This window comes from Trachurus japonicus, chromosome 19 (genome assembly GCF_045865225.1).
Source record: "Trachurus japonicus isolate A0001 chromosome 19, Traja_1.0".
Taxonomy (NCBI): Eukaryota; Metazoa; Chordata; class Actinopteri; order Carangiformes; family Carangidae; genus Trachurus; species Trachurus japonicus.
The window spans coordinates 6,207,076-6,232,190 of record NC_140925.1 but is presented as its reverse complement, the minus strand read 5'-3'; the positions used below and the strand labels follow the sequence as shown (position 1 = coordinate 6,232,190).

At 43.3% G+C, this 25,115-nt stretch overlaps 1 protein-coding gene across 1 annotated transcript in view; it reads right to left on the bottom strand.

Annotated features, from left to right (window-relative positions):
• Window positions 1-25,115, bottom strand: part of tbkbp1 (TBK1 binding protein 1) — a 61,594-nt gene that overhangs the window by 17,420 nt on the left and 19,059 nt on the right. Inside the window, exons 2-5 of the mRNA XM_085761562.1 lie at window positions 12,214-12,472; window positions 7,551-7,676; window positions 3,589-3,693; window positions 1,012-1,159 (exon numbers count right to left, since the gene is read on the bottom strand). Coding sequence (XP_085617688.1) covers window positions 1,012-1,159; window positions 3,589-3,693; window positions 7,551-7,676; window positions 12,214-12,456 — 622 coding nt within the window. The 5' untranslated portion in view covers window positions 12,457-12,472. The remainder of the gene's footprint in view (window positions 1-1,011; window positions 1,160-3,588; window positions 3,694-7,550; window positions 7,677-12,213; window positions 12,473-25,115) is intronic.

Genomic DNA, 25,115 nt, shown 5'->3' with positions numbered 1-25,115 from the left:
CATCTCACAGGTTTTGAAGCATTTGGTAAAACAGACCAGTCACAATGGACATCACTCAGCAGTGCAGATGGAGGCAACAGGCTGAGTGATGCAGACAAATCCTCAAATCCTCTTCAGGACCAGTCGCTCCACTCAAAACGCTCCTGAAGCCAGAAGGGTTCAGTTTCAGTCACGAGCGCCCTGCGTGGATCACAGGTCCTCTCGCTTTCTGAGGCTGAGACTGGGGGAGTTGGAACAACGCGTCCAAGCCGGTCGAGGTTTAACCCGACCTCAATTAAAAAACGCTCTGCGGCCAGATTGTTGGATGTGTTTAAAGGTTGAGTAACAGAGAGGAGACGAGCAGTGATGAACAGAGATAACAGGTGTCTGGGCTTTTTTTCTTCTTTTTTTTTAAACAAACTTGCAGTCGATATATAAACGTCTTATCTTGCTGTAATTATCAAAATGAAACCATTGACACATTGATTATCAGTTAAATATTACACAAACCTAAACACTGAGTCAGGCAGCTCCCTGAAATCTGTATTTCTGTATGAGACAAGTAAAATAAACACAAAACAGATTAAAAAGACAAATAAGTAAGATTTAAAAAGTGACATAGAGGACGACTGGAGATTAGAAAATCTGGTGCAGTAAAGTTTGTTCCAGAGATTTGCTGCAAACTGAGACGTCTGAACAGTTAATAATGTAGCAGTGGAGCCGTTATGTGTTTTGGCCTTGAACTGTTAGGAGCTGTACAAACCACACAGGAACAGGTAAACATGGGCAAGTCTCAGTCTTGTTGACACATAAGCCCTTTAATTCTTTAATTCTGTATCGTCTTTGTAATTGATTTGATGGGGATAAATTTGGTAAATACAATGTTTTTGGGGTTTTTTTTTTGTCCCAGTAACTGAAACTGGTCTCTGCCTGAGTTTCACTTTTACTTAACATCCAGTCGTTCATTTGTTCAATGCATCTTTATATATAGATACTATATATAAACTGATGCATGCTGGGTAGGTAACTCACTGTGTGCGTCGGGGCCGGCGTGCAGCTGCAGGTACTGCATGTCTTTGCTGTGCAGCTGCAGGTTGAGTTTCTGCAGGGAGTTGTCTCTCTGCCGCAGAACCGACTCCAGGTTCAGGATTCGCTCCACGTGTTTCTCCACCAGGCTCGTCTGTAAACGCACACACATGGTCATGGTCACGCGGCGTTCGATACCTCATCAGAAGCTGACAGTTAACATTGCCTGTGCACAGACTTGTCTCTGTTCTTCTGCCTGCACCACAGAAGCAGTTACAGCTGAGATGGACATGAACTTTGCTTCTTTGTAGCCCGCTGAAAACCAGATTGTTGAATGCTGCTAAATGTCCATTTGATTTGCATTTATTTTTTCTGTTTCTGTTAAGGACACAGAAATACATCCAGGTCCAGTGTCAACAACATACTGTACACCAGACTTTAGAGAAAATGAAAGTAATTTATAGTAAATCATCCAGATCTTCCTAGAAATTAAATGAGATCTCCTCCAGTCTATGATCCACCCTTCCTCCAAGTGTGGTGCAAATCATTTCAGTAGTTTTTGTATAAAGTCTCAGTGGAACATGCACAAACACGCAAACACAATCACATACGGTATATAAAAATATCAGTGAGTAAACTGCTGCAGGGTCAAAGATCGACGAGGCATCCTAACAATCGCAGCCACAGCTTTTGGGGCGACGCTGACACTCGGGTCGGTCCCTCGGCAGGTGGCACTTCCAACAAAGCTGGCGCACCTCGATCGCTTAATCACCCCGGACCACATGAAAACTGCTGAGGCTGCTCGGCATGAGGCCGCTCGGCGGACTTCACTCTCATATGAGACGGTTTATTATCACAGAGGGGATCTGGGGAAGACCAGCCAGCCAATCTGTTCAGTTGGAAGCTTCTGCCTGGTGCTGGATCGACTTTGATTTGTAACCAGTTACAGTTATGTGTTCGCAAAATAATAAAGCTCGCAGTATGAAATCAACCGAGGACGTCACTTACAGAGAACAGCTATAAGCTAATTTTAGTTGGTTTTTACACAAAAACTATTGAAATTTGTTAATGTTTTACTTACATCACACCATAAAAACACATTAGATCTGCACTTTGTGTGACTTTATGTCAGCTCTTCTCTGTTTTTAAGTAATGGACGCCGTTTTCTCAGAGGCAGTTACAAGCACTCAAAGTGATGCAGTGTCTGTTTCCCTGTTTTTACTATCAGAGTGATAAATGTTGAAGTAGCATCAGGAGCAACAGAGCAACACACACATGGTTTTAAATCACATTTACACTCTTATAGACGACTGTTACTCTTATTCACCATTTATAGTGGCTGCTGGAGTTATTAGACTGTGTTGCACAGACTGATCGGTTTATGGCATTAACTGTTGTAGCGGAGCTTTATATAAGTGTTTTACAGGCTGAGTAGTGCATCTCATAAAACGAGTAAACTGAGCTTACTGTAGTGTGTTAAAAAAAATAATAATAGTGAAATGGCCCTTTAAAATGCTGAGCGTGTGTTCAAGTGCGTCTGAAGCCCCAGCAGCTTGACGACCTCTGACCGGCCTGTGGAGAGGAGGACTTTGTTCTTCAGAGGACAAACAATGTCAGAAAAACAGGTGGAGATGTAATTAGCATTCACTGCTGCTTCACCAACAAGGGCACAGGTGATGTGAATGTGTGTGTATGTAAATGTGTGTGTGTGTAATGGAAACACGCTATAACCCGAGGGCCACGCAGAATCATTAATGTGATGGATGTTGACAAATATGAACTCTATGAAACCCACAGGCCTGAACGTCTCATTTGTCCCCACGTGTGTTAAAGAGAAAGTTTAACTTTACACATTAAGGTTTTAAATGAAGTTTTTGTTTGAATAAAGGAGAAAGTAACAGATTCTATTGTGTTGCATTATGGGAAATGTAGGAGCTGTTTTTATCTTCTCTTCTTAATCCACCTGACTTCTGCTTTTGTTCTGAACAGATTGTCAGGTCTGGTCTCTGTGACGACCCTCTCCAGATTTCAGAGAAAGTAAATCTAGCTAGGTTGGAGGGTCCAGGTGGGCGGGGCTTTGAGACTGCTTTGTTGTGACATCACAAAGTCACAGGAAGTCCTTACGGCTGTTTGTTAAGGCTCAGTTTCTGAATACAGGCTGTGTGCCTTTCTCTGAGGACTGTGGACTGAACTGCTTACAATCACACTATGTATGTGGACATCTACATTTTTTTTAACTCTATTTAGGACCTTTAACTGAAAAACAAAAACAAAGAGTTTCTTTATTTAGCTGTTGACATTAAGTGTGCCTATTTTTCAGAATATCTCATATATTCCCCTTTAACTGCACAGACCCGGGTTGTCCACATACTTTTGGCCGTCTACTGATTTGGTGAATTAACTATAAACAGCTAATTTTATATTCATCCCTCATCATCATCAGAGTGTGAAACTGTAAGAATTAATTAATGGACCATATGGCTCCTGCGTAAAGCGCCTGTTGAAAAAAAAGGAGAAGGCGAAGAAGAAGGAGGAAAAAAAGACACAAATGCACAGAGCAGTGAACTGAATAATGTCTCTGACCATCTTGTCCAGATCCCTCTGGAGGTTGCTCTTCTCCATGTGGATCTTCTCGTAGGCCTGGATCACATCCTCCAGCTGCTCCTCTCTCTCCTTTCTCTTCTGGAGCTGCAGAGAAAGAGACGCTTCAGCTTGACACATATTCACTTATCTTTTTCTTTGCCTCCCCTCCCTTCTTTGACGGTTTTCAAACTTCCTCACAAAGATGGAGATAAGAAGAAGACGAAGAGGAAGAAAAAAGAAAAAAAAAGCACACTTAAAAACTTCCCATTGTCAGAGTCATCAAACGTTGTCTCTTAAGAAGCCGGTTGTGTAACCAAGCAAATTTAGGACACTGAGATCCTGACACGTCAGCATGAGCAGCGCCGCCTCCCTCATCTTGACAAATGGATACATCATGAATCCAAGTACAAGAATGAGAAGAAAAAGAAGAAGGAAAAAAAAGACTTTCTTGATGTCGTGCTGATTTTTTTCCCTCCTCATACTGTGACATAATGAGAGGGTGAATTTCACTGGACGCCATAATCACACACCGTCTGACACATCTGACACATCTGAGGGCAGTGACATGAGGAGATGAGGAGGATGCAGCCAGGAGGGGGAGGGGGGAGGGGTGGGGGTGGGGAGGGCAGAGGGGGGAGGGGGGACTGGGGGTGAGATGTGTTTTTATTCTCTTAAATGGACGAGCGCGGTCACTTCGACGCAGACAGAGCGAGTGGGAGCGCCGAGGCCTATTCACTGTGTCTGTCGTAACATATGCTGCAGGAAACTGGCAGCAAGGGTGAGGACGGATCGTCAGCAGCATCGTGACTGAGGAGAGCGCACACACACACACACACACACATATACACATACACTTACACAGAAACAATCCTAATTTCTAAAGACGGGCTCATTATCACCTTTTAAATTTTCACTTTAGTCTAGAAGCTGCTTTATTGTGTCGGATGGCTTTTAGGTTCAGAGCTGTTTCTTTTTTCTTTGGTATTTTTAGTCTAATTGGTCTTTTACAACAGGCAGAGGTATAAAACACTTGATATGATTACAGTGTTGAATGTGGCTTTTCCAGTTGTGTCAATGTCAACGCTGCCTCGGGTTTAAATCCACATGGGACAAGGCAAAAGTTGGGAAATGTCACTTAAATTGTGTCATTTTAAGAATAATTTTGGTTTATTAGAACTATTACAACTGAGCTGTCAGATATCAAATCAAATCTAGTGCAAATTTCAGCCACATTTGCAGCAAATATGCAAATAAAATGCAAATGAATGCACTTTTCTGCACTGTTAAGTGCTGGTGCTAAATGGATTGCAGAGAAAGAAAGAGCAACAAAATTAAATAAGCACTGGCCAAACCTAAAATGATTGAAAAAGTGAAGGTAATAAACATGTCTGGGTCTGATTCTCCTGATTCGCTGTGTCTGTTTCCTCAGTGTGAACGCATTTCAATGGTAACGTCAAAAATCTGCAGGTTTGTTTAAAAGATAAAAATTGGAGAAATAGCAGTTCACCGAGAGATCGAATGAAAAAGTTGAATTCATGAGCAATAAAACGAAGCCTTGATCAGTTCGACAGACGGGGAATTTGCTGCTGCAGATGCATCGTTATCCATTAATCATCATCAGCTCCTAGTAAACAAAACCTGACTCACAACCTCAAACTGGTTCATATTATATTTAGTCAAACTGGGGTCAGGTACAGTCCCATTCTGTTGCTGCAAGCATGTGTGTTTGTTTGTGTGTGTCACTACGTTTACTCTACTGTTGACAGACTCTATCAGCTGATCAGTGAAGCTGGGACTTTAAATCTTGCAGGAGAACAATTGTTTTTTAAAGGAAGATGGAGAGAGACGATGTGGATGTTTCTCTCAGTAATTAGGATCAGGTCTAATTGTCTTCAGGTCCAGTTCAGATGAGCTGTGGAGTGGATTTGACCAGAATACCTCTAGTTCCCAGATCCGATCCCTCCATAATTCAGGAATAAGGGTTTTAAAGGGGACATATTATGGAAATGTCACTTTTTTAAGGCCCTTTAACATATATTTTGGTGCTTGTCTTGCCTTCCGGACCCCAAAACATGAGAATTGACAAAAAGCTTTTTACAAGCTGTTTCCTCAGTTATCTTCCAGTGATGTAACTAGGATTTGAATTTGCATAATACCACCCCTACCTGGTACCAGTAGAAGGGGCGGGGCAAGCAGTGGTTCATTTGCATTTAAAGGGACAGGCACTGAAACCAGCCGTTCTGAACAGGGCTGTTTTGAGAGGATGAAAAGAGCTGTGATGTTTGATCCTTGGGGTATTTTGACCAAAGCATGTCACAGACCTATTTTAATTTGTGGAAAGGGGGCATGATGAGTCTCCTTTAATATATCAATATTATCCAGTTTGTCCTCTGTACTGTACATTTCATGTGCACTATACCACAGTTTACCAGGGCAACAGCTGCAGCTGCCTCTGTAAGTGTTGCCGTTTGCTGTTTGCGTGTTGTGTCACCAAGTTAATTGCAAGTAAACGTTGAAAGACAGAAAGGAGTCACTGTTGGATTAACGTGCTGGGGGGCCCTCGGGGGCTCCGAGGAGCTGCCGGGCCCCGTTAACCCTGCGTTTGACGCTCCCTCTGCACAGTTTACAATTTTCTGATCTTTTTAATCCCAGATTTGCTCTGTTTATGATTTAAATAAACACATTAATTTGGGGATTTAACAAGAGTTTGACTCAGGGACATGGCATTGTGTGTGTGTGTGTGTGTGTGTCGGCTGACATCGAGCTGGAGCTGCACGTTGAGTGTTGCTGTGGAGGATTCAACACTTTAGCTGTATGTTGGGGTTGAGTGCATGGATTCATTTTGCTAAAATATTTATTATATATTATATATTATGAATATTCCCAAACAATATTTGACCCAGATTATGACACTGGGCTGGAGGCCTGGCTCTGGCCTGAGGAGCAGCTGCACTTCATCTGCATTTTATATGAAAACCAATAACAGAAAAGATGTCACTCCTCTCTTCCGCTCCTTGATAACTGAGAGTCACCTCCTTTATAGGAACGGGAGGAGTGTGCGTGTGCATGCTGTTTGTTTGTGTGTGTGTGTGTGACAGAGGGGAGGGGCAAGGTGGGAGGTCCTGTCCCAGTAGAGCATGCTCAGTGAGCCGTGGCACATTTCATCACTGTGAATGGCCGGTGTCAGAGCCGTGTGACCTTGTGCGTCCCGCGCTAATCGTTTCTGCTGCTCCCATAAACCATTTCCTTCCTCTCTCTTTCTCTCATTCTCTCTCTCTCACCACCGCCGCCATCGCCGCCGCCGCCAGTCTCACCGCTGCCTTCCTGTGTCAGTTGTTTTCTCCTCCATGCTCTCTCGTTCCCACAGTCACAGAAACAGAGGGGAGGGAGTGGCGAGACTCACTCCACTTTACAGTACATGGGAGTGACACAGAGTGCTATAACTCCTATGCACACATGAAAAGACACATTGTCTCTTATTTTCCTTCCTCCTTGAGGCGTTTACACGTTCAGCAAAAAAAATCTTGGTCAGGTTTAGTCCCAATTAGGCTGTGTTTTTAAAAAATAAAATAAAATAGAACGCCAGTGTGAAAATCCCATGTCACACTGCAGCCCGGACGCTTTCTTTAAAAAAAAACAAAAAAAACACCCCATCTAAGTAATTTTGCTTGGACAGCAGCTTTAACGCTTAATTAGTTCTGGACGTCATTCATCATATGTCCACCAGGGTTGGCCTCAATTCGCTTTTTTAATTCAATTAATTCACACACAGGGAGGGGATTTCTGCAGAACCCCGGCTCTGGTGCGATAACGGTTTCCTCTGCTCTCTAGAACAAAATGAATCTATACAGCAGAGTGGATTATTTTCCCATCATCCCACTGCGCCTCCCTCAAACAGTAGGCTATCTCTCTCTCTCCCCCTTGTTTCTCCCCACTCCTCCTCCTCCTCCTCCTCCTCTCACCTCATGGGTCAGGACGTTGACTCTCTGCTGCAGGTTGCCATTTTCCGAGTGCAGCAGCGCCGTCTCCTTGCTCTCGAAGGAGCAGTAGGAGTTGGTGTCCTCGCCAAACTCGCTGATCATCGGGAACTGCAGAGACGACACGAGGAATAAAAAAAAAAAAGACATTTTTAAAAAATCATGAAATTGGACATGAAATATTCAGGGACATGTAGAGAGGACAAGATCTAGTAAATGATACGATGAGTGAACCCTTTTTGCTTGTTTATAATTGTTGTTTGTTTGTTTTTGCTTCGGCTACTCCTTATTTTCCTGCTGTATTCTGCAATTTTTTTTTTTTTTTTTGGATGATTTCACTTCTGGGATCATTAAAGATTCATCAGGCGTCAACTGCAGCTTCTGTTTGGCCCAGATATCACTCAGAGAATCAGGTTGTTTTCACTAATGTCATGTATTTTTTCTCTCACATGAACTAGATTTTTTATTTTTCTGCACTAATCACTGAATTTACATACCGAGTTGTTTTAATCAGACTTTCTAATTTCGTCCCACACAATGACATCTGGGAGAGGGACCGTGACTCAGCTGTTTGCCAGTCCATCACGTAGCTACTTTCTGTCCTTCTGTTCATATTTATTGACAAAATTTAATTTAATTTAAATTATTGTCCGAGGGTGGCTGCAGTCACGATATCTCAATCAAATCGGCCTCAGATTGCATCAGATCTCCAGGGACTTGGATGAATACACATTTGGTGCTCTCTAGTCCAGTGAGTATTTCCAGCCTGCAGGATATTGTTGTGTGTTGGGTCTGAGTCAAAACAAACAGAGTGTGTATTCATGGAGATGAAAGAGTGTGTCACCCAGTGCGTCTTTGTTGGCTCACTGATGTGTTTTTAATAGTTTCTGGACACTGGAGCTCCGCGGCTCAGAGGAACAAGATGTATCGGGTCACTTGTTGACAGGAAAATAAAGACATATTTCCATCTTACTGCACATTTACAAGCCTGAAAACATTTACAATATGCAGAAATAATTGCATCACATGCAGCTGCGATCATCATGGCGATACGGCCCATGATGTAATCCTGACTGACTTTGTGGACGATGCATTAATGTGCGCCACCACGTTCCACTTGCGAGCTAAGCAATTTGTGTCTAGTTACAGTGTTAAACTGTTTGTTTGTTTTGCAGAGTCCCTCTGTTAGAAACACGCAAGTCAGGTCGGGTTATATAACTGCGTGTGGTTCAACCTAAATGAACACATTTACATTTAGAGTGCCAACCATGAGCACGGAAAGCCTTTCATTTTCTGTGTGAAGTCACTGCCGCTGATGATGCAATGTCTATTTGAGGAGCAAACAACCCTTTTCCATTTAGCAGAACACCACTCTGTGTGCTCAGTTTAACAGTAAATGTTCGCAACATGGGCACAAACCCCCCCGGGGGAGGGCCCACAACAAGAAATCCTCACAGCGCCGAGCGTTGGGAGCTCAGAGCCGGAGAGCAGCTTCACTTCAACCCGTGTTCAAAGCAGCAGGAAGCACTTCCAGCTGCATCGCTACAGCAGCTGCGTTCAGGGACGCCTGCAGAAAAAATGGCTGCCAGTGCTAGAATATTGGTATTTATTGTACACGCGAGGATTTTTTACACATTTCAGGAGTCAATATTTTGACTGCCTTTATTGTCTGGATCGATTATCTAAATCAGAGTTGCCGTATTTACAGAGACACAGGTGTGACAACTCCCATTCCAACCAGCCAACATCTGCACCTGTTTATTTTTTATTTTTTCCACAAATCAACACCTGTCTCTGTGGGAATGGGCCCTGAACAAACTGCCACTTGTGAGTAAGTCAACAGTGCAGCTCCAGCCTGCAGCCTTCACCAGCAGCTGCTCACTACAGGGGATGCAGGGTTTCTGCACTGATACAGGAGAGGTCAGGAGAGGAGAGCCAGAGTCAGACTGCACCTCCATCGAGGGGATGGGAGGAAGTCATTCATCAGTTCTCCCTTGTGTTTATCTGTAGTATTGATCCATGAGGAGATCTATTAGTGGTTTTAAGAACCAGGGGCTCTGAGTCTCTCTTCTGATTGGCTGGCTGTTTTCCAAGTGATTGAGTACAAATAAAGAAGCAAAGAAACCAAATCCTGCAAGTGTTGGATGGTGGATGCAGGTGGGCGGGGCTTTGGGTGACTGCTTAGTTGTGACATCACAAAGTGACAGGAAGTCCTGACGGCTGGTTTCAAGGCTCAGTTTCTGAATACAGGCTGTGTGCATTTCTCTGTGGACTGAGGCTTTGATACTTTCACAGTGTTAATATAGAACCTAGAGCTGCTTTATAATCACACTACACATGGACGTCTACCGTTATACTGTATGGAGCTTTAACACAAACATCTACCTTTATACTGTATGGAGCTTTAACACAAACATCTACCTTTATACTGTATGGAGCTTTAACACAAACATCTCCCTTTATACTTAATGGAGCTTTAACACAAACATCTCCCTTTATACTGTATGGAGCTTTAACACAAACATCTCCCTTTATACTGTATGGAGCTTTAACACAAACATCTCCCTTTATACTGTATGGAGCTTTAACACAAACATCTCCCTTTATACTTAATGGAGCTTTAACACAAACATCTCCCTTTATACTGTATGGAGCTTTAATAAAGTCCCAGTTACTTTGATGAGAATCAAACAGGACAAGTTTGAGTTCTGCATCGCCACAGTTTGTTTCAGTTTCCATTCCATCATTATCTCTCATGGACCATAATGCACCAACAGCTTGCATCTTGCTGGAGTTTCAAGTACAAGAAGATCTCAATAACTAATAATAACTTTTTTGTGTCATTTGAAACATTTCTTTCTCTCTACTCTTTTTTTTTTTAAGTGCAAAGCTATTGATTCTCTTACAGTGTAAACAGTACAGCTCGTTCACCGTCCTCATGTAACTCCTGTAAAAGTGGGCGACATAAGCTGAGAGGAAAGTGGGTACGTTACAGCTTCGTCGCCACATAATTCCTAGAGTAAGTAGAACAGCACAGACTAATGATAAGAAGAAGAAAAAGAGGAAGAAGAACTTCCAGGAGTGACATTTTTTTCTTTAATCCTCCGTTGTTCTTAATTTCACCAGTTTCTCTCTGCCCTGCTCTTTACATCATTATCTCCTTTAACTCCCTCATTTCTCTTCCTTTTTCCGCGCCCTTCTCCGCTTGCTTCCTTCCTTCCACTCATTTAACTCCGTCTTTCTACTCATTTTTCCTCTTTTCCCTCTCTTGCTGTCCTCCCACGCCTGTGTCTGCTGGTCCGACTACTGCTGGGAGGTGGATTTCTGCTTCAGCTGTTCCCTCAACCCGACTGGAAACTCGTCTGATTTCTACCGTCTAAAGCTCCAGGGCCCGGCCGTGCAGAAATATTTAAGGTGTCACTGACTTTAAGCCAAGAAGCTCAGTGGATATTCACAGTTCATATTAAAGGTCCTTTTAATATTTCTGAAATCCTTTCACACACATTGAGCGACTATATATATAGTTTTTTTTATTGAAGATGTGCAGTAAGAAGGAAACGATTATGCCGTTTTGCCCTTTTCCAACACCTGAACTCTGGTGACACTTATGAACGACCTCTGGTGACCTTTATCTGCAGCCTTTTGACATCGCCATCGCTTGTGTACTGTAGTAATTTCCCAGCTGGCTCCCAGTCGATTTCACCACCACGCTTTAAAATGTATTGCCAAATTTGTCTGCGTCAGTTGGTTTAAACCGAAATAATCACGTCAATGAAAATGGGACAAAGTGAGTTTTAGAGTGCATTTGCTTATTTCAAATCATTATGTTTCGATTATCCACAGCCATCGATTTAAATCGACCACAGCTGCAACCACTGGTTTAATGACTCGTTCATTATTTTAATCATCAGAAATTGTAAAAATCTCCAAATTTAGTATTTAAATACAAATTGAAAACATACGTGTTCTCTATTTTCTGACTTTCTATAGAAAAAGCAATGAAATGATAACTGAACAAAATGATGTGTAGATGAATAATAAATTGCAGCTTGAATACCGACACTGACACTACTTATGTGACGTATCTTAAACTACAGTACGTACCTCCTGTATATATTATATATATATTCATTACCAGGTGTAAAAAAGGATCTTTTGTTATGTTAAGCGGATATCTTACTCGTCTGTATTTGCTCCTGTGGCTGCTTTCACTTCTTACAAATGGGCCACATTATTTATTTATTTATTTGGACAGGAGTTAAAACTTGAGCAGCCCTCTGCCCCTCTATATATAGAAAAATGATTCCTTCCCTTTTTGGAGTCAACTTTGTTCCCCCACTGCTGCTGCTGCTGCTGCTGCTGCAGGATCAAAGCCCACCAACGCTCCCTCTGCTTTTTATCTTTGTGTACAATTGCACAGCCTCAATAAAAATGGAAAGTGCTAAGGGTGAGCGGACAGCTCTCTCTCTCTCTCCACCTCGGAGAGACTTCCAATAAATCAAAAACAAAAGCAGCCTTATCGCTGTCAGAAGCTGAGACCTTCCGTCTGATACCAACAAGGACAAAAAAACAACTCGGATGATTAGTTTTTTTTATATATATATAAAAAAGAACGCCTTAATATTTGACTTTGAAGTGAAACCTTCACCTTGATCTCGTAGATCTTCAGCTTCCTCTTGATGCTGGTGTTCTCCCGCTCCAGGCAGGCCAGCCTCGTCTTGATGTCCTGATAGGCCGTGATGAGGGCAAAGTGGGAGGCCGAGTAGACGTCGTCGGGGGGCAGGGGTGAGGAGCGCCACGCCACGCTGCCACAGCCATCCTCCTTCAGGCCTCCCGCATCGCCGCCTCCTCCCAGCAGCCCCAGCTCCCCTCCGCCGAACAGAGACTGCATCACTCAGAGCCTCAACCTGAGGACAGACGCAGACAGAGATTTGCTTATTCATTATTAAATCACCAGATTGTTTCCATTCAATTACACGTACCTCCCGAAAATAACACCATTATATAATTTAGGCAGGGGTTGAGCGTCGGTCCTAAAAAACATCAAGCGGGGAGCAACTCGCAACAAACAAAAAAGAACAAAGCAGTTTTGAACTGAGAGCAGTCAGATTTGCTGGCTCACACCGTGTAAAATATTCAACAGCAAAGTGGGTACAGACAGACACGGAGGAGGGGGGGACGCTGTGACTCCACGTGAAACTTCAGGATGACCCAGCAGCACTTCACTTCAGGTCTCCACTCAATTATCCCGTTAAGTCACAGTGAGTTTCTGCTGTTTGAGATGTGACATTTACAGTCGACAAGGAGAAACCTGATGTGTGTCATGAGACTGTGGGTTAGTTCAGACTTTACAGGCGGCGTTAGAGGGGAAAAAAAGAGAGAAAAAACAAACTCAGTGGACAGATGCAAATGAGAATCCACCATCAACCTGAGTCTTTATACTTTGAGTCACGAAAGTGCAGGAGAAACAAAAGGACGAAGCCCTGGAGGAGAAAAACAAAGAGCTGGAAACCTGTTAAGTTTTGACATCAGTCAAGGGCTTAAGCTGTCTCACACACACACACATACACACCGGTGCAGCCATTCTCCTCGCACACACACCGGCACAGACTTGATGCATACATTTCGAGGAGCTCGCTCGCTCTGTTTTTACTGAATATTTAGTTTGTTGTCCTCAGTCCAGGTCATTTCTCACAGCACATTGCTCTCAGTTAAAGAATCAAATGTTTCATCACTTCCACCTGACGATCAGCTGGTGAGAATAAAGTAAGTGCTGCCTTTTTTTTTGTATGTTGTGAATCTCTATTATAATGAAAAGTTTCAATTAAATTAAAAAAACCTTGCAGCACACTCACCCAGATGATCTAGAGGTCAAATTTGCATGATTAATGCAAAGTGACAATTTGCATCGAGCCTAAAAAAAAAAAAACACCTCAAGATCATCCAGGTGTCTGAATATTCAGGTTCCTGAACATCTGCAGTGGTGCAGCGACTTCAACATGTGATGATGATGATGATGAACTGGTCGCCCTGGAGACAGCGGCTTTATTTACCATTTCTCTATGGTTTTAGCTTCTGCAGCTAATTCTCAGTAAGTGAAGACATACTGTAATATGCAACAACGTGTCAGACCTTCCCCTTCTCATTATTTAAAGTGGCTGTTGACTCTAAAGTGAAGCAAAATACAGAGGGCTGCAAAAACAGCAACAAAGAGATGTAAAGCAACATCAAGGAGACACAGAGTAATTACAAAGAGAGACAAAAGGACCAACAAAGAGACACAAAGCGACCAAAGGAAATGTGCTGATTGTGTTATTTTCATCTCTGTAGAGAAGTTGCGTGGCACCTGTGCATGTGCATGTGAGAGAAACCAGAGATAAAGTTTGGATCGGAGCCAGGAGAGCAGGTTCACACGTGCAAACACAGAACCAGCGTTCTCCAAACTCCAGAAGATAAACCAAGGGAAAGGATGTAAACATTAATTTCCTGTGGCAGATACACGCCTCAGCCTTAAGAAGTTCAAAGCCTTTTTTTGCTCCTTTTTTCATCGCCGACGGAGACATTTCTGATGAGCGATGCATGAGTAACCACCAGCGGTCCATATAGCCTACTGGAGCTGATATGTTAATCACACCCTGGTTTACATATGAGCCTATAGTTCCTGCTCTCGCTCCATTTTCAGAGTTACTTAAAAAAACATGAGCTTTGACAAGCCCACGCTCCTTGAGTGGCATGATGAATGAGCTGGGTGGGTTAGCTGACCATGGCTGCATAATAACAGCCAACCGGCCTTAGCCCTCCCCTCCTCTCCCCTCACCCCAACCCCAACCCCACGCCCCCCGAAGACTCCAGGCAGCGCTGTCAGAAGTGATAAATGGCACCTGTGATGTCACAGCCCTGTTTATATGCAGCCACAGAGGGGACGTGCAACAAAAGTCGCTCTAGACGGAGCTGGGCACACCAAGAACACTTTGATTTACGGGCGCTGCTGAGAGAGTTACACAACAGCCAGTTGATTTGATGTGTACTGGAATGGATGCCTTCCTGACTCCCAGCGTTGCCTTGTGAGTCAGCGATTGCCTACTGAGCTATTTTCATCTGCTCCCTTCCTCCACGGTGCTATTTTCCTTGTGTTTCAAGCGATAGAGAGAGAGAGAAAGAGAGAAAGAGAAAGGGAAAGAGAGAGCGAGAGAGTGTGAGGGGGGAATAAAGCCTCAGCCAATCTACGGCTCTTTTCCTCGCTGGTCTAACAGGATGATCCAACAGCACTCCCTCCCACATGCGCACACATACACACACACACACACACACACACACACACACACACACACTGTCTGTGCACATGCAGCCCAAAACACCACAGAGGAACGGTCGCACGGAGAAGAAGAGGAAAAAATACACGTGTGGAAAGAGAGAGAGAAGGAGAAAAAAGAAAAAATCCTGTTTGGTCAAGTAGACGACAAACACACATGTGCACACACACACACACACATGCACACACACGCTGTCAGGTGGGCAGTGTCGGCCACAAGCTGCCTGCACACCACCACTGTTTATTAAACCAACTCTACACAGCAACAAACAGCCCATAGGCCGTCTGTGCAGCAGTTACAGTACATTTTGTTGCTAGGCGACACCTAGTGGTCACAGTAGTTATGACAGGAGCAAAGTGTGATGAAATCGACTACGGTGGATAGATATAGCCTACTACAGGAACAGGGACGCAGTGGAGCGGTGAGAGTTTATATATCGTAACCATGACAAGAGAGCCGTGACCGTTACAGTAACCATGGTGACGAGGGTAGGTACACCGATCTTTGTATAGCAGGGGTATTCAATTAAAATTCATTGAGGTCCAGTTACTAAACTTTCATCCAAGTGAAAGGTCCGAACCTTATAAAGTCCAAATGGTGTCTTATATATAAGCTATAGCCTACCCCAACGAAGTGCATTTTCATATCTATTGTCAATTTTCAACACAGGAAACATTTAACATAGTGCACTTTTATAGTAAACAACTAGCTTTTTTTTTTAATTTTTTTTTTTACCATGAATAAAAGTAGCTCCCAGGCAAATTAATTTAAAGCTCCAGTTGGTAAGTTGACGAAAGTGAAAGTAAACTCCGCGACTTGGTCGGAAATTTCAAGACAATACTCCGTCAGGTCCCTTTATGAACCTCTGCCAAGCGCCCCACACACACACAGACACACACAAAGTAGCCATGAACGCACCCACAGAGAAAAAAAAAAAAAAAAAAAAAGATGTACCGTATCCATAGCACGACGTGTAGGAGCGGCGATTGGCTGCTCCTCCTGCTCCCTCTACCTGACTGGTGGAGAATCGTCGGGCGCGGTGGATTTTGGCAAATACGATTACAGGCTGTAGGTGGAGCCACGGTGGATTTTGGCAAATACGATTACAGGCTGTAGGTGGAGCCAGAGGAGTTGGATTTTGTCCTAAATTACTCATTTAATGTCTGACCATCAGAATATAGTGACAATTCCAGCAAATATGACTGAATAATTGTTACCAACTGAAGCTTTAAGGCCTGTATTTCAATTAAAGAGAACAAGACCGAATAAATAAGGGGGTTTCCCTGTTTGTTTGTTTGTTTGTTTGGTGCTTTTTTCTTTCTTCCTTTCTTTTTTTGAGGCCAAGGTGTCAAAAGCATCTTGATAGCTGCACTGTCATTGTATTGTCCTCCTCCATTAAATATGGAGGAAGGCTGAAAATCACAGGATATGTCTGTTCTGTTCTGGTGATACAAGTCAGTAGTCCTGAAATAGGTGTTTCTCTAACACACATTCTACACCTCTGAAGCGACGTCTTCCCGCATACGAGCTTCCTGCTCCTTCCAAACGGGGCAGAGCTCCGCGTGAAGAGGTTTACAGACCGAGGGAGAACCGGGGGTCAACACAACACCGGCGGAGAAGCAGGAAACAAGCACGTCGCACCGCTACGGCGTTGTGAGCGCACATTAAAGTAATGGGCTTGTGCGCGCAAGAGACCCACATCTGAACGGCCCCCACGCGGCGCACACACGCTTAACCAAGGCGGCGGCGGCCACAAACGCCCAGCGGCTCGCCTTTGACTTCAGCATCAACTTTTTTTTATTTTGGAGCAAGGCTGTCATCACTCCGTCTCCTTTCTCTTTCCCTCTCAGACGCACTGGCCGCACCGGGTAAACAAACGATCTGATTGGCTCAATTGAGTGAAGCTGCCGTATTGACCTATAGCTGAGCCCGCTGTCCCGTCGGAAAAAAATGTTATTATTAGAGATTGGTCTCGGGTCCGGATCGAACCATCACTCGGTCCGGGTCCGGACCGAGGTCCGCCATTTGGTGATGCCTGTTGTATAGTATAGTATAGTATAGTTTAGTATAGTTTAGTATACGACTTTAAATTGTATTTACATATTCACATTAACAGCATAGGTTGATTATATGTTCAAAATGCCCTAAGTCGCCCCCCAAAAAACAAAAAAAACTGTATGAAATACACATAAGAAAAGAAAAGCAGCTCTAAACTTGACCAGCAGTGATTTTTTTTTGGTCACTTTTGAAGCTACTGCCAAACAACCACTCAGGTTATTTGTAACTCGGGCTTGTTGTTGTTAGACGAGGTGAAAAGGCACTCAGGTGGGATGTGGACTTGAAAAAGCCTTCTCTGGCTTAAAGCTTGGTGACGACGCGTCCTTGCTGCAGCTCATTTAATTATGTTCAGGTTTCACATGTGATCTTAAAACGACCTCCAAAACAGAGGGCTGAAGATGTGTGTTAACACTGCCACTGTGGCTTTGGGGATGTACATACTGTAGCCTATAGAAGAAGAAAAGGATGTAAAGGAGTAATCATTCACCCTGTGTGTGTGTGTGTGTGTGTGTGTGTGTGTGTGTGTGTGTGTGTGTGTGTGTGTGTGTGTGTGTGTGTGTGTGTGTGTGTGTGTGTGCACTGACCTTATTTACATAAAAAAATCCTATGGAAACAGCTCACACCGTCCGCCTACATGCAGGCTTCAGGACACAATTATCCGTAGACCAGAAATCTGATAACATCAAGTGGATTTTATGATTCAGTAGTCAGTGTGGTACAGTAAATATGCAAGAAATACACTGACTGTGCTGTATGTATATATGTATGCAGCATCAGTGATGTATAGAAAACACCTACGTCTCTGCTGTGCAGCAGCTCACATGCTCCACTGGTCACTGTCTGATAGATGGTGGCTTCAGACGGGGTAAAATAAAGGACAGGGGGCACGAGAACATCCATTTTGTCTGAGCTCTTCTCATTGGCCGCACAGAATAGAGGCATTTATCACACACATACACACACACACACACTCCACACAGCTCCCACTAAGCTTCCCTTCCTTTGCTCTCTGCTCTCTCTACCCAAAATATCCCTCATCCAGCTTCATCCAATCCCCTCCTCCGCCTCCGCCTCCTCCTCCTCCTCATCCACCGCCTCCTCCACCTCCTCATTCCCCTCTTCCACACAATCCTCTCTATCTTCCGGACCTCAGGGCTCATTTGCCGAGGCTCTCTGGGCCCCACAGGACCGTAGAAGTGAAGGCGGCCACTTCGCTCCACGACCGGCTCCCTGCTTCATTACAGCGATTACCTCCACAAGTCGTTCATTACCTGCGGCCCACGTGGCACCGCCGCTCCTCTGAGACCCCCTCTCTCCTCATCCTCACCCTCATCCTCTTCCTCCTCTGCCCCTTTTTCCTCCTCTCTGGGGACTAAAGCACCACCATCACCCTCCCTCTCTCTATGTCATCGTGTTCATTACCTACATGTGGAGGCAGTTTTTTTACACGTCAGCCCCGTGTTTGAATAAGCTCCCAGAGCCACGGTCTGTAAAAAGTCACAACAACGATCTGACAAGGTCCGACCTGCTGACATTTTCTCACAGATCAGGTCTGAATCAGATGCCTGTCACATTAGCATCTACAGCGGCGGCACGGCACGAGGCGGCTGAATAAAGACACGGAGACAAAGAGCTGGTGTGCGTCATCATCTTCTGGCCTGCTCAGAGGGTTGTGTTGTGTTGTGTCTTACAATACACACAAAGAAGAAGCTGAACTGTGCAGATTTTTTTTTTTATTACATTTTCAGAGGTTTCTCCTCAGGTCAGATCACTCCACAGGTTTTCATCTAAATGAGATATCTGAACAATGATCCTACAGCATTTCCTTTGTGATGGAATAGCACCTTATAAAGATCTCATAGTTTGCACTTTTCCTGGCTTTTATCTGAAGTGTTGATCCATGAGAAGTTAGTTCTGATATCAGGAACCATCTCTGCATAGTTTTGCATCTTCTCTCTCTGTGGATGGTAACAACAGGTTACTGAGACTAATGCTGCGTTCATAACAACTCGGAGGTCGGAATTCGCAACTCGGAAATTTCCGACTTCCGACATCATTGCGTTCACGCTGCAGGAACACGGAAGAAAAAAGACATGGATACCTGAAGGAAGTTTGGCGTATTGTGGCTCATAGCTGAATACAAGCAGCAGTAAATTATGTTTATTTGGGAGGAGAGGAGACGCCGCAGATGAGTGCACATATAATGTTATAGCCTTGATAACAGTTAAACGTTATTTCCGTCACATACGAGGACCGCAATTTCACACAATACAACAATCACAGCTTAATATAAACGTATTTCATATAAGCTACTGCAATAATACACAAAAATATGCATTCAAACCTCAACAAACAACTAAAAATGTTAAATTCTAACCGTTTAAGACGAGGGCTGCCATGTTTTGATGTTGTTGTGACGTCAAGTCGGAAAGTCGGAGCTCTGATATGATACCCTAGTTTTCGACCTGTAATTTCTGAGTTTGACGCCGTTCAATTCATTTTTTACAGCTCTGAGCTTGTTTTTTTCCGACTTCCGAGTTGTCTTGAACGCAGCAATAAGACTGGATGGTGCCCTCACCACTTCGTTGTGACATCACAAAGTCACAGGAAGTCCTGACGGCTGGTTTTAAGGCTCAGTTTCTGAATACAGGCTGTGTACATTTCTCTGTGGACTGAGTCTTTGATGCTTTCACAGTACCTAGAGCTTCTCTATAATAAAAAATACACACCCACACTAAATTTACCTTGATATAACACAGGGCCGTTAACATTATTGAGGATCTGGATCAGTTAAAAAAAAATCACAAGCTGATGCAGCCCATGTGAAGACTTCCTTTCTCCATGTCATTGTTTTTCAACATGGCACCATAGCTCCCGTCATGGATTCAATAATTCATTTTAACATCGCAGCTCCATTCATAACAATTTGTTTGATGGAGCCATTATAAACCATTTAAGTAGCAGACCTATTGTATGCTTGAATAAGAAAAAAAAGCCATTAATTAAAGGCAATTTACTTTGAGTGCAGCAGGATTAGATTCATAGCAGCGGCTCCTTTTATTCATCTGCATCTCTCTTCTCTTTTCTTTTTTTCTTCTGTTTCCCTCGTGGTAGTAAATAAGGAGTTTTGGCACAGTCACAATGTTGATGTCCCATATTTCATGAAAATACCACCTTAAGCTGCAGAGTCAAAAAAACAAAACAAAACAATAATTCACATGTGCTTTAGTAAAACTCCTGAAAAACTTTCTCCTCCTACGAAAACAATTGAACCTGCACTGTGAATTATTGGCAACATGACAAACTGCATTTGCAAAAAGGAGAATTTGATTTCCATCGTCCATTTGTTTACCTTCACTTGTGTTGTGCAATCTTATTAAAGTGTAATATTGAACTCACTCGCTGTTGTCTATCTTTGATATGAGATGAGATACAAGAGCTGCAGTTATTTTATCTACAGTCTCAGCTGGGTTTCCCTACCATGCATTAAAAAAAAAAAAGAACAAGCTTCATCCGTTTACAAATATTCATAACCCCATCAAATCCCAGAGCTGCCGCCTTGTGTAAATACTGCAAATCATATTTTTGGGGGATCCTGTGAGGATTGAAGCAACAGATGATTGTCCTCTCAACGGGAGATCTGTTTGTGTCTGCCTGTCAGCTAATGGTGGATCGCAGTAGCAGACCATAATGGGACAAATCTCTTCTTACAGATGTTAATGCTGATGATAAATTCCATTCGTCTATTCTTGTTCATGCAGCTTGACTCTTTTCTGTCTTTCTTCTCCGCTGGAGAAAATGAAACGGCGGCATGTAAACATGAGCTATTATTTTCTGCTCCATAAAGCCTGTGCATGCGTGCATATATACAAGGTTCTGTCTGTGTATTTCTGTGCCTCCGTTTGTATCCCAGGGCGTAAATATATGAGAGCGGTGGAGAAGCCGTGCCAGCTGGGTCAAGGCTGGGTTTTCCAGCGATAACAGAAGACGGATCAAAGGGGAAACTGGGGGATTGAGTCCCAGCAGAGCAGGATTTTTAATGTCGGATCTTATAGGAAGATGCAACCACTTTCCTTCTACATCTCCTCCTCTTCCTCCCTCACAGCTGGCAATGTTTCCCTCTCTCTGCTTCACCCATTCTCTCTCCTCCCTCCTTTCTCCACCTCCTCTCTCTCTCTCTGTCTGGCATGAACCAGTCCAGCTCTTCTCAGTGCCACCCTGTGATCCCCACAGGCGGGGACGTTTGGCACCTCTGACTCACACAGTATGTTTGTGAATGAAGAGTCCAGGGCGGGTGAGAGGTGGTGTGCCTTTCTGCATCGCGCTTCATCCGCCAAATAGCTCCCATAATGCCTTGCTTCGCTCCGCTGCACCTGTTTCCTCGGCTAAAAAAGTCTCCTTTTTAAATGGCGAACAAGGCCAGAGCCGGACGCTACAGCAACACACTGAGAAGCTATTAACATGTCGGCAGGTAGGGTTTGATTGTCACTGTGTGTATGTGTGTGTGTGTGTGCACGTGGCTTAGTGTGGAAATGAGTCAGTGCGAAGATAGTGTGTGTCAGTACAAGGACAAAGCAGCAGCTACACAGCAGGAACATTTCTCTGTGTGTGTGTGTGAGTGTGTGGGACAGAGACAGGTTGTAGCTATTGATGCACTAATCCAATGTACTGGATCCATATTGATGCCGTGCCCATTATTAACTAGGTCGACCAGACACGTTTGATCCACATCAAATACAGTTTCTTGGCCTCAGTGATTTATCAAAGACACAACTAATAAAAAACAAAGTGTTTGGAGCTTTGAGACAAACATCATTAAAACTGACCTGAGTCTGTGCAGCATGCAGGAAGATGTTGATGTCTAATTTCAGCCTCATGTTCCCTCTCATGACAAGATGGGGATGGTGGACCAGCTCACGATGCGTTCAATTACAATTCGAAAGTCTGATTTTTTCCAGAGTTTCCAGTCAAAATTCAAACTCAGGAACTCAGAGGAGCTTCGATAACCCTATGGGCTCATAATCCAAGATGGCTGCTCTGTGCATCAACGGTATGCAAAGGCTGCATGTCACATTGATTATCAGCCACTTAGTCTAATTAGTTTTACCAATAGCATTGTGCAATCCTACCTATGGACGTATTGTTATGTTGCTTTCAATGTGCAAAATATCACATACATACATACATGTGTAGTGATCAACTGGTATTAGCTCCAACTTGCAACAGCCTGCGTTTGGTATTGTCCATTATATAATAATAATAATAATAATAATAATAATAATAATAATAATAATAATAATAAATTTTATTTGTAAGCACTTTAACAGATGCTCAAAGACACTTTACATTTAAAAAATCATAAAATAGAGCAAAGTCAGAGTGGAATTCAGATTAAAAACAGCAATAAAACAGTATAAAACACTCAAAAATCAGTATAAAACACAAAACACACATTATGTCAAAGGCTGCTTCTGAAATAATGTTGACAAAAATTAGTTTTCGTTTAAATGCAAAGTTGCAAAAACATGGAGCTGCAGGAAAAGGGAGTTAAGGGAACGAGACTACAACCCAAAGTTATGGCTCGTGCCAAATAGTAAAAGGACGTTTCAGTTTAACACCAGTGTTTAGAGTCACAGAGAAGAAAGCTCAAATGAAGCAGGTCATTTTTTTGTCAATGATATTGTGCGAGAGAAACGATTTGTGAACCGTATTACCAGCTTTGGTAAAAGGCCTAATAACTTTAACTCCAGGCTGACGCGATGAAACCCAACCATCTGGTGCTCCAGACTGGTTCAAACCGAAGCCAAGACATGTTAACAAATACTGTGTGAGTCAGGTACCTCCAGAGATCGTCGCTCTCACCTGCCTGCATGTGTCAAGTAGAAAGGAGTAACCTCCTCCGAATGCCTGAATTAGTTCCCGAGCACCTGCAGGTTAGATTTGTGCAAATGAGTGTCATTATTTAATCAATGTGGAGAGCAGGCAGCTGCAAGTGTGTGTGTGTGGTGGTGAAACATGTGATGTAGTTGACTCTGTTTGGATTAATACAGATTACTGATTGTGTCTCCAAATGCTCCGTCCACACAGACAGATGGGGATGTATTTTTTGACAATCAGTGCAGATTAATTTCAGTTAGAGTTTTGAACCAAGAGTTACAGTTTTATTAAGATCTAATTGTCCAACATTGCGAAAATAAATGTTGTTTGAAAGCCTTGTTCACATTCCCAGGAATCAAACTCTGGTAAACTGTGTCTGCAGCGGCAACTCGTTACGTAACAAAAGTTGGTGCTACTAGTTTTTAATAGAGTTACATAGAGGCATTGAGGCATCGGGTTACATTCAATTAAAAGAAAAACAGTGTTTTATAATGTTTACATACCCTATAGTGGTGTTGTGAAATGCAGACATTGATGATAATCTTATGATATGATCTTATAAGAATCAAATGTAGGTACTATATTAGAATAGTAAAGTAACATGATAATATGGTGAGGGTAAATGTTGGGCCTTGTGGATTTTTATATATCAGTCTTTTACATTATCATATATGTATTCATCCTTTATAGATATAATGATAATATTGTTATCGTGAATTCTTATCACACAGGCCGGAGAGAGTCAGATGTTGTGACAGCCCAGGCTTCAAGTAAAGTATTGCACAGGCTCTGATATAAATACCTGACCTTTACTATGTTTAAGTATCATCAGTACAAACAGATCCAGAACCAAGTGACCCATGACCTCAGCACTGATACTCTCTCTACTCTCATATTAATGATGCTTATTGGATTCTTACTGGTCTAAAGGAGTGACACCTGTTTGTTTTGTTAAGGTGATTTTACATCAAATAAATGTGTGTTATTTCACCAACATCTGGTGACAGGATGTAATCAACTAAAATCATTCAAAAACACAATAGTAATTTTCTTCGTCCTGCGAAACACACGACTGTTTTCTTACCCACAGCAGCTGCTCTGGGTGTGTGTGTGTGTGTGTGTGTGTGTGTGTGTGTGTGTGTGTGTGTGTGTGTGTGTGTAATAACGACGTGGTTGCTGTGTGGCGTTCACACTTGGTTACCTAGCAGACACATGGCTCCAGAGCTCTATGTACTCTTAAAACACATGTATGCTGTTCACACTCACACACACATACACACAGCAGCAGCAGCAGCAGGCCCACACCACCTGCCACTACTGTCCACAGTCACAATATACACACCCACACTCATATGTACATACACACACAGACACACACAACACATACACAACACAAAGCACTTCTACAGACTGTCAGTACAAGAGAAAAACACCACCTCTAACAAATGCCGTGCTGTGCCGTGCCATACCGCGCCATGATTCATCACTCGGGGAATCAGCCGTGTAGGCAGGCGGGCAGAGTGTCGTGTGTGTGCATGTGTATATGTGTGTATATATGTGTGTGTATGTGTGTGAGTAAGGCAGCTGCCATTCGGGAGATTGATGGCAGGAGCAGGATGGAGACAATGAGCTGTGTTGCTGTATTTTTTTTCTCTCCGCTTTCTGTTTCTCCACAGCTCCCCTCATCTTTCTTTCTTTCCACCCGCAGCCAAAGCGAACCGTCAATTCCTCCACTTCTTTTTTTTTCTCCCCCTAGCTCTCTCTCTTCTCCTCCTCCTCCTCCCCCTCTCTCCCATTCCCTCTCCTTCTCTCTCTCTCTTGCTCTGTCATCCATCCATCTTGGTATTCAGCAGCAAAGTTCATCACAGCCCCCCTGAGTGTCGAGACAAAAAAGTCTGTTTTGACTTTGAATGAGAACTTTCCCCCACAAAAGACATTAATCTCCTCATTATTACTACGGCGACCAATCCAATACGTGGATTCCCGGAGTCAAAGTCGAGCTAAAGCTGCAGCCGGAAGCAACGACCAGAGAGAGGAAGATGGAGAGCGACAGATAGGAATGACTTTCTCTGCTTTTCTAGTTTTTCTTTTCTCCTCTGGTTGCAATTAAAGCCCACCCTCGTTCTACCAACTTATCCACGGCCACACACACACACACACAGACACTGACACGTGTGGCCTTGCACATAGCAACACACACATAGGGATGTCACGATTATAGATTTTCTTGGTACGATTATTGTTGAGAAATAATCACGGTATTACGATTATTATGCAGTTAATTTCACAACACAATGAATAT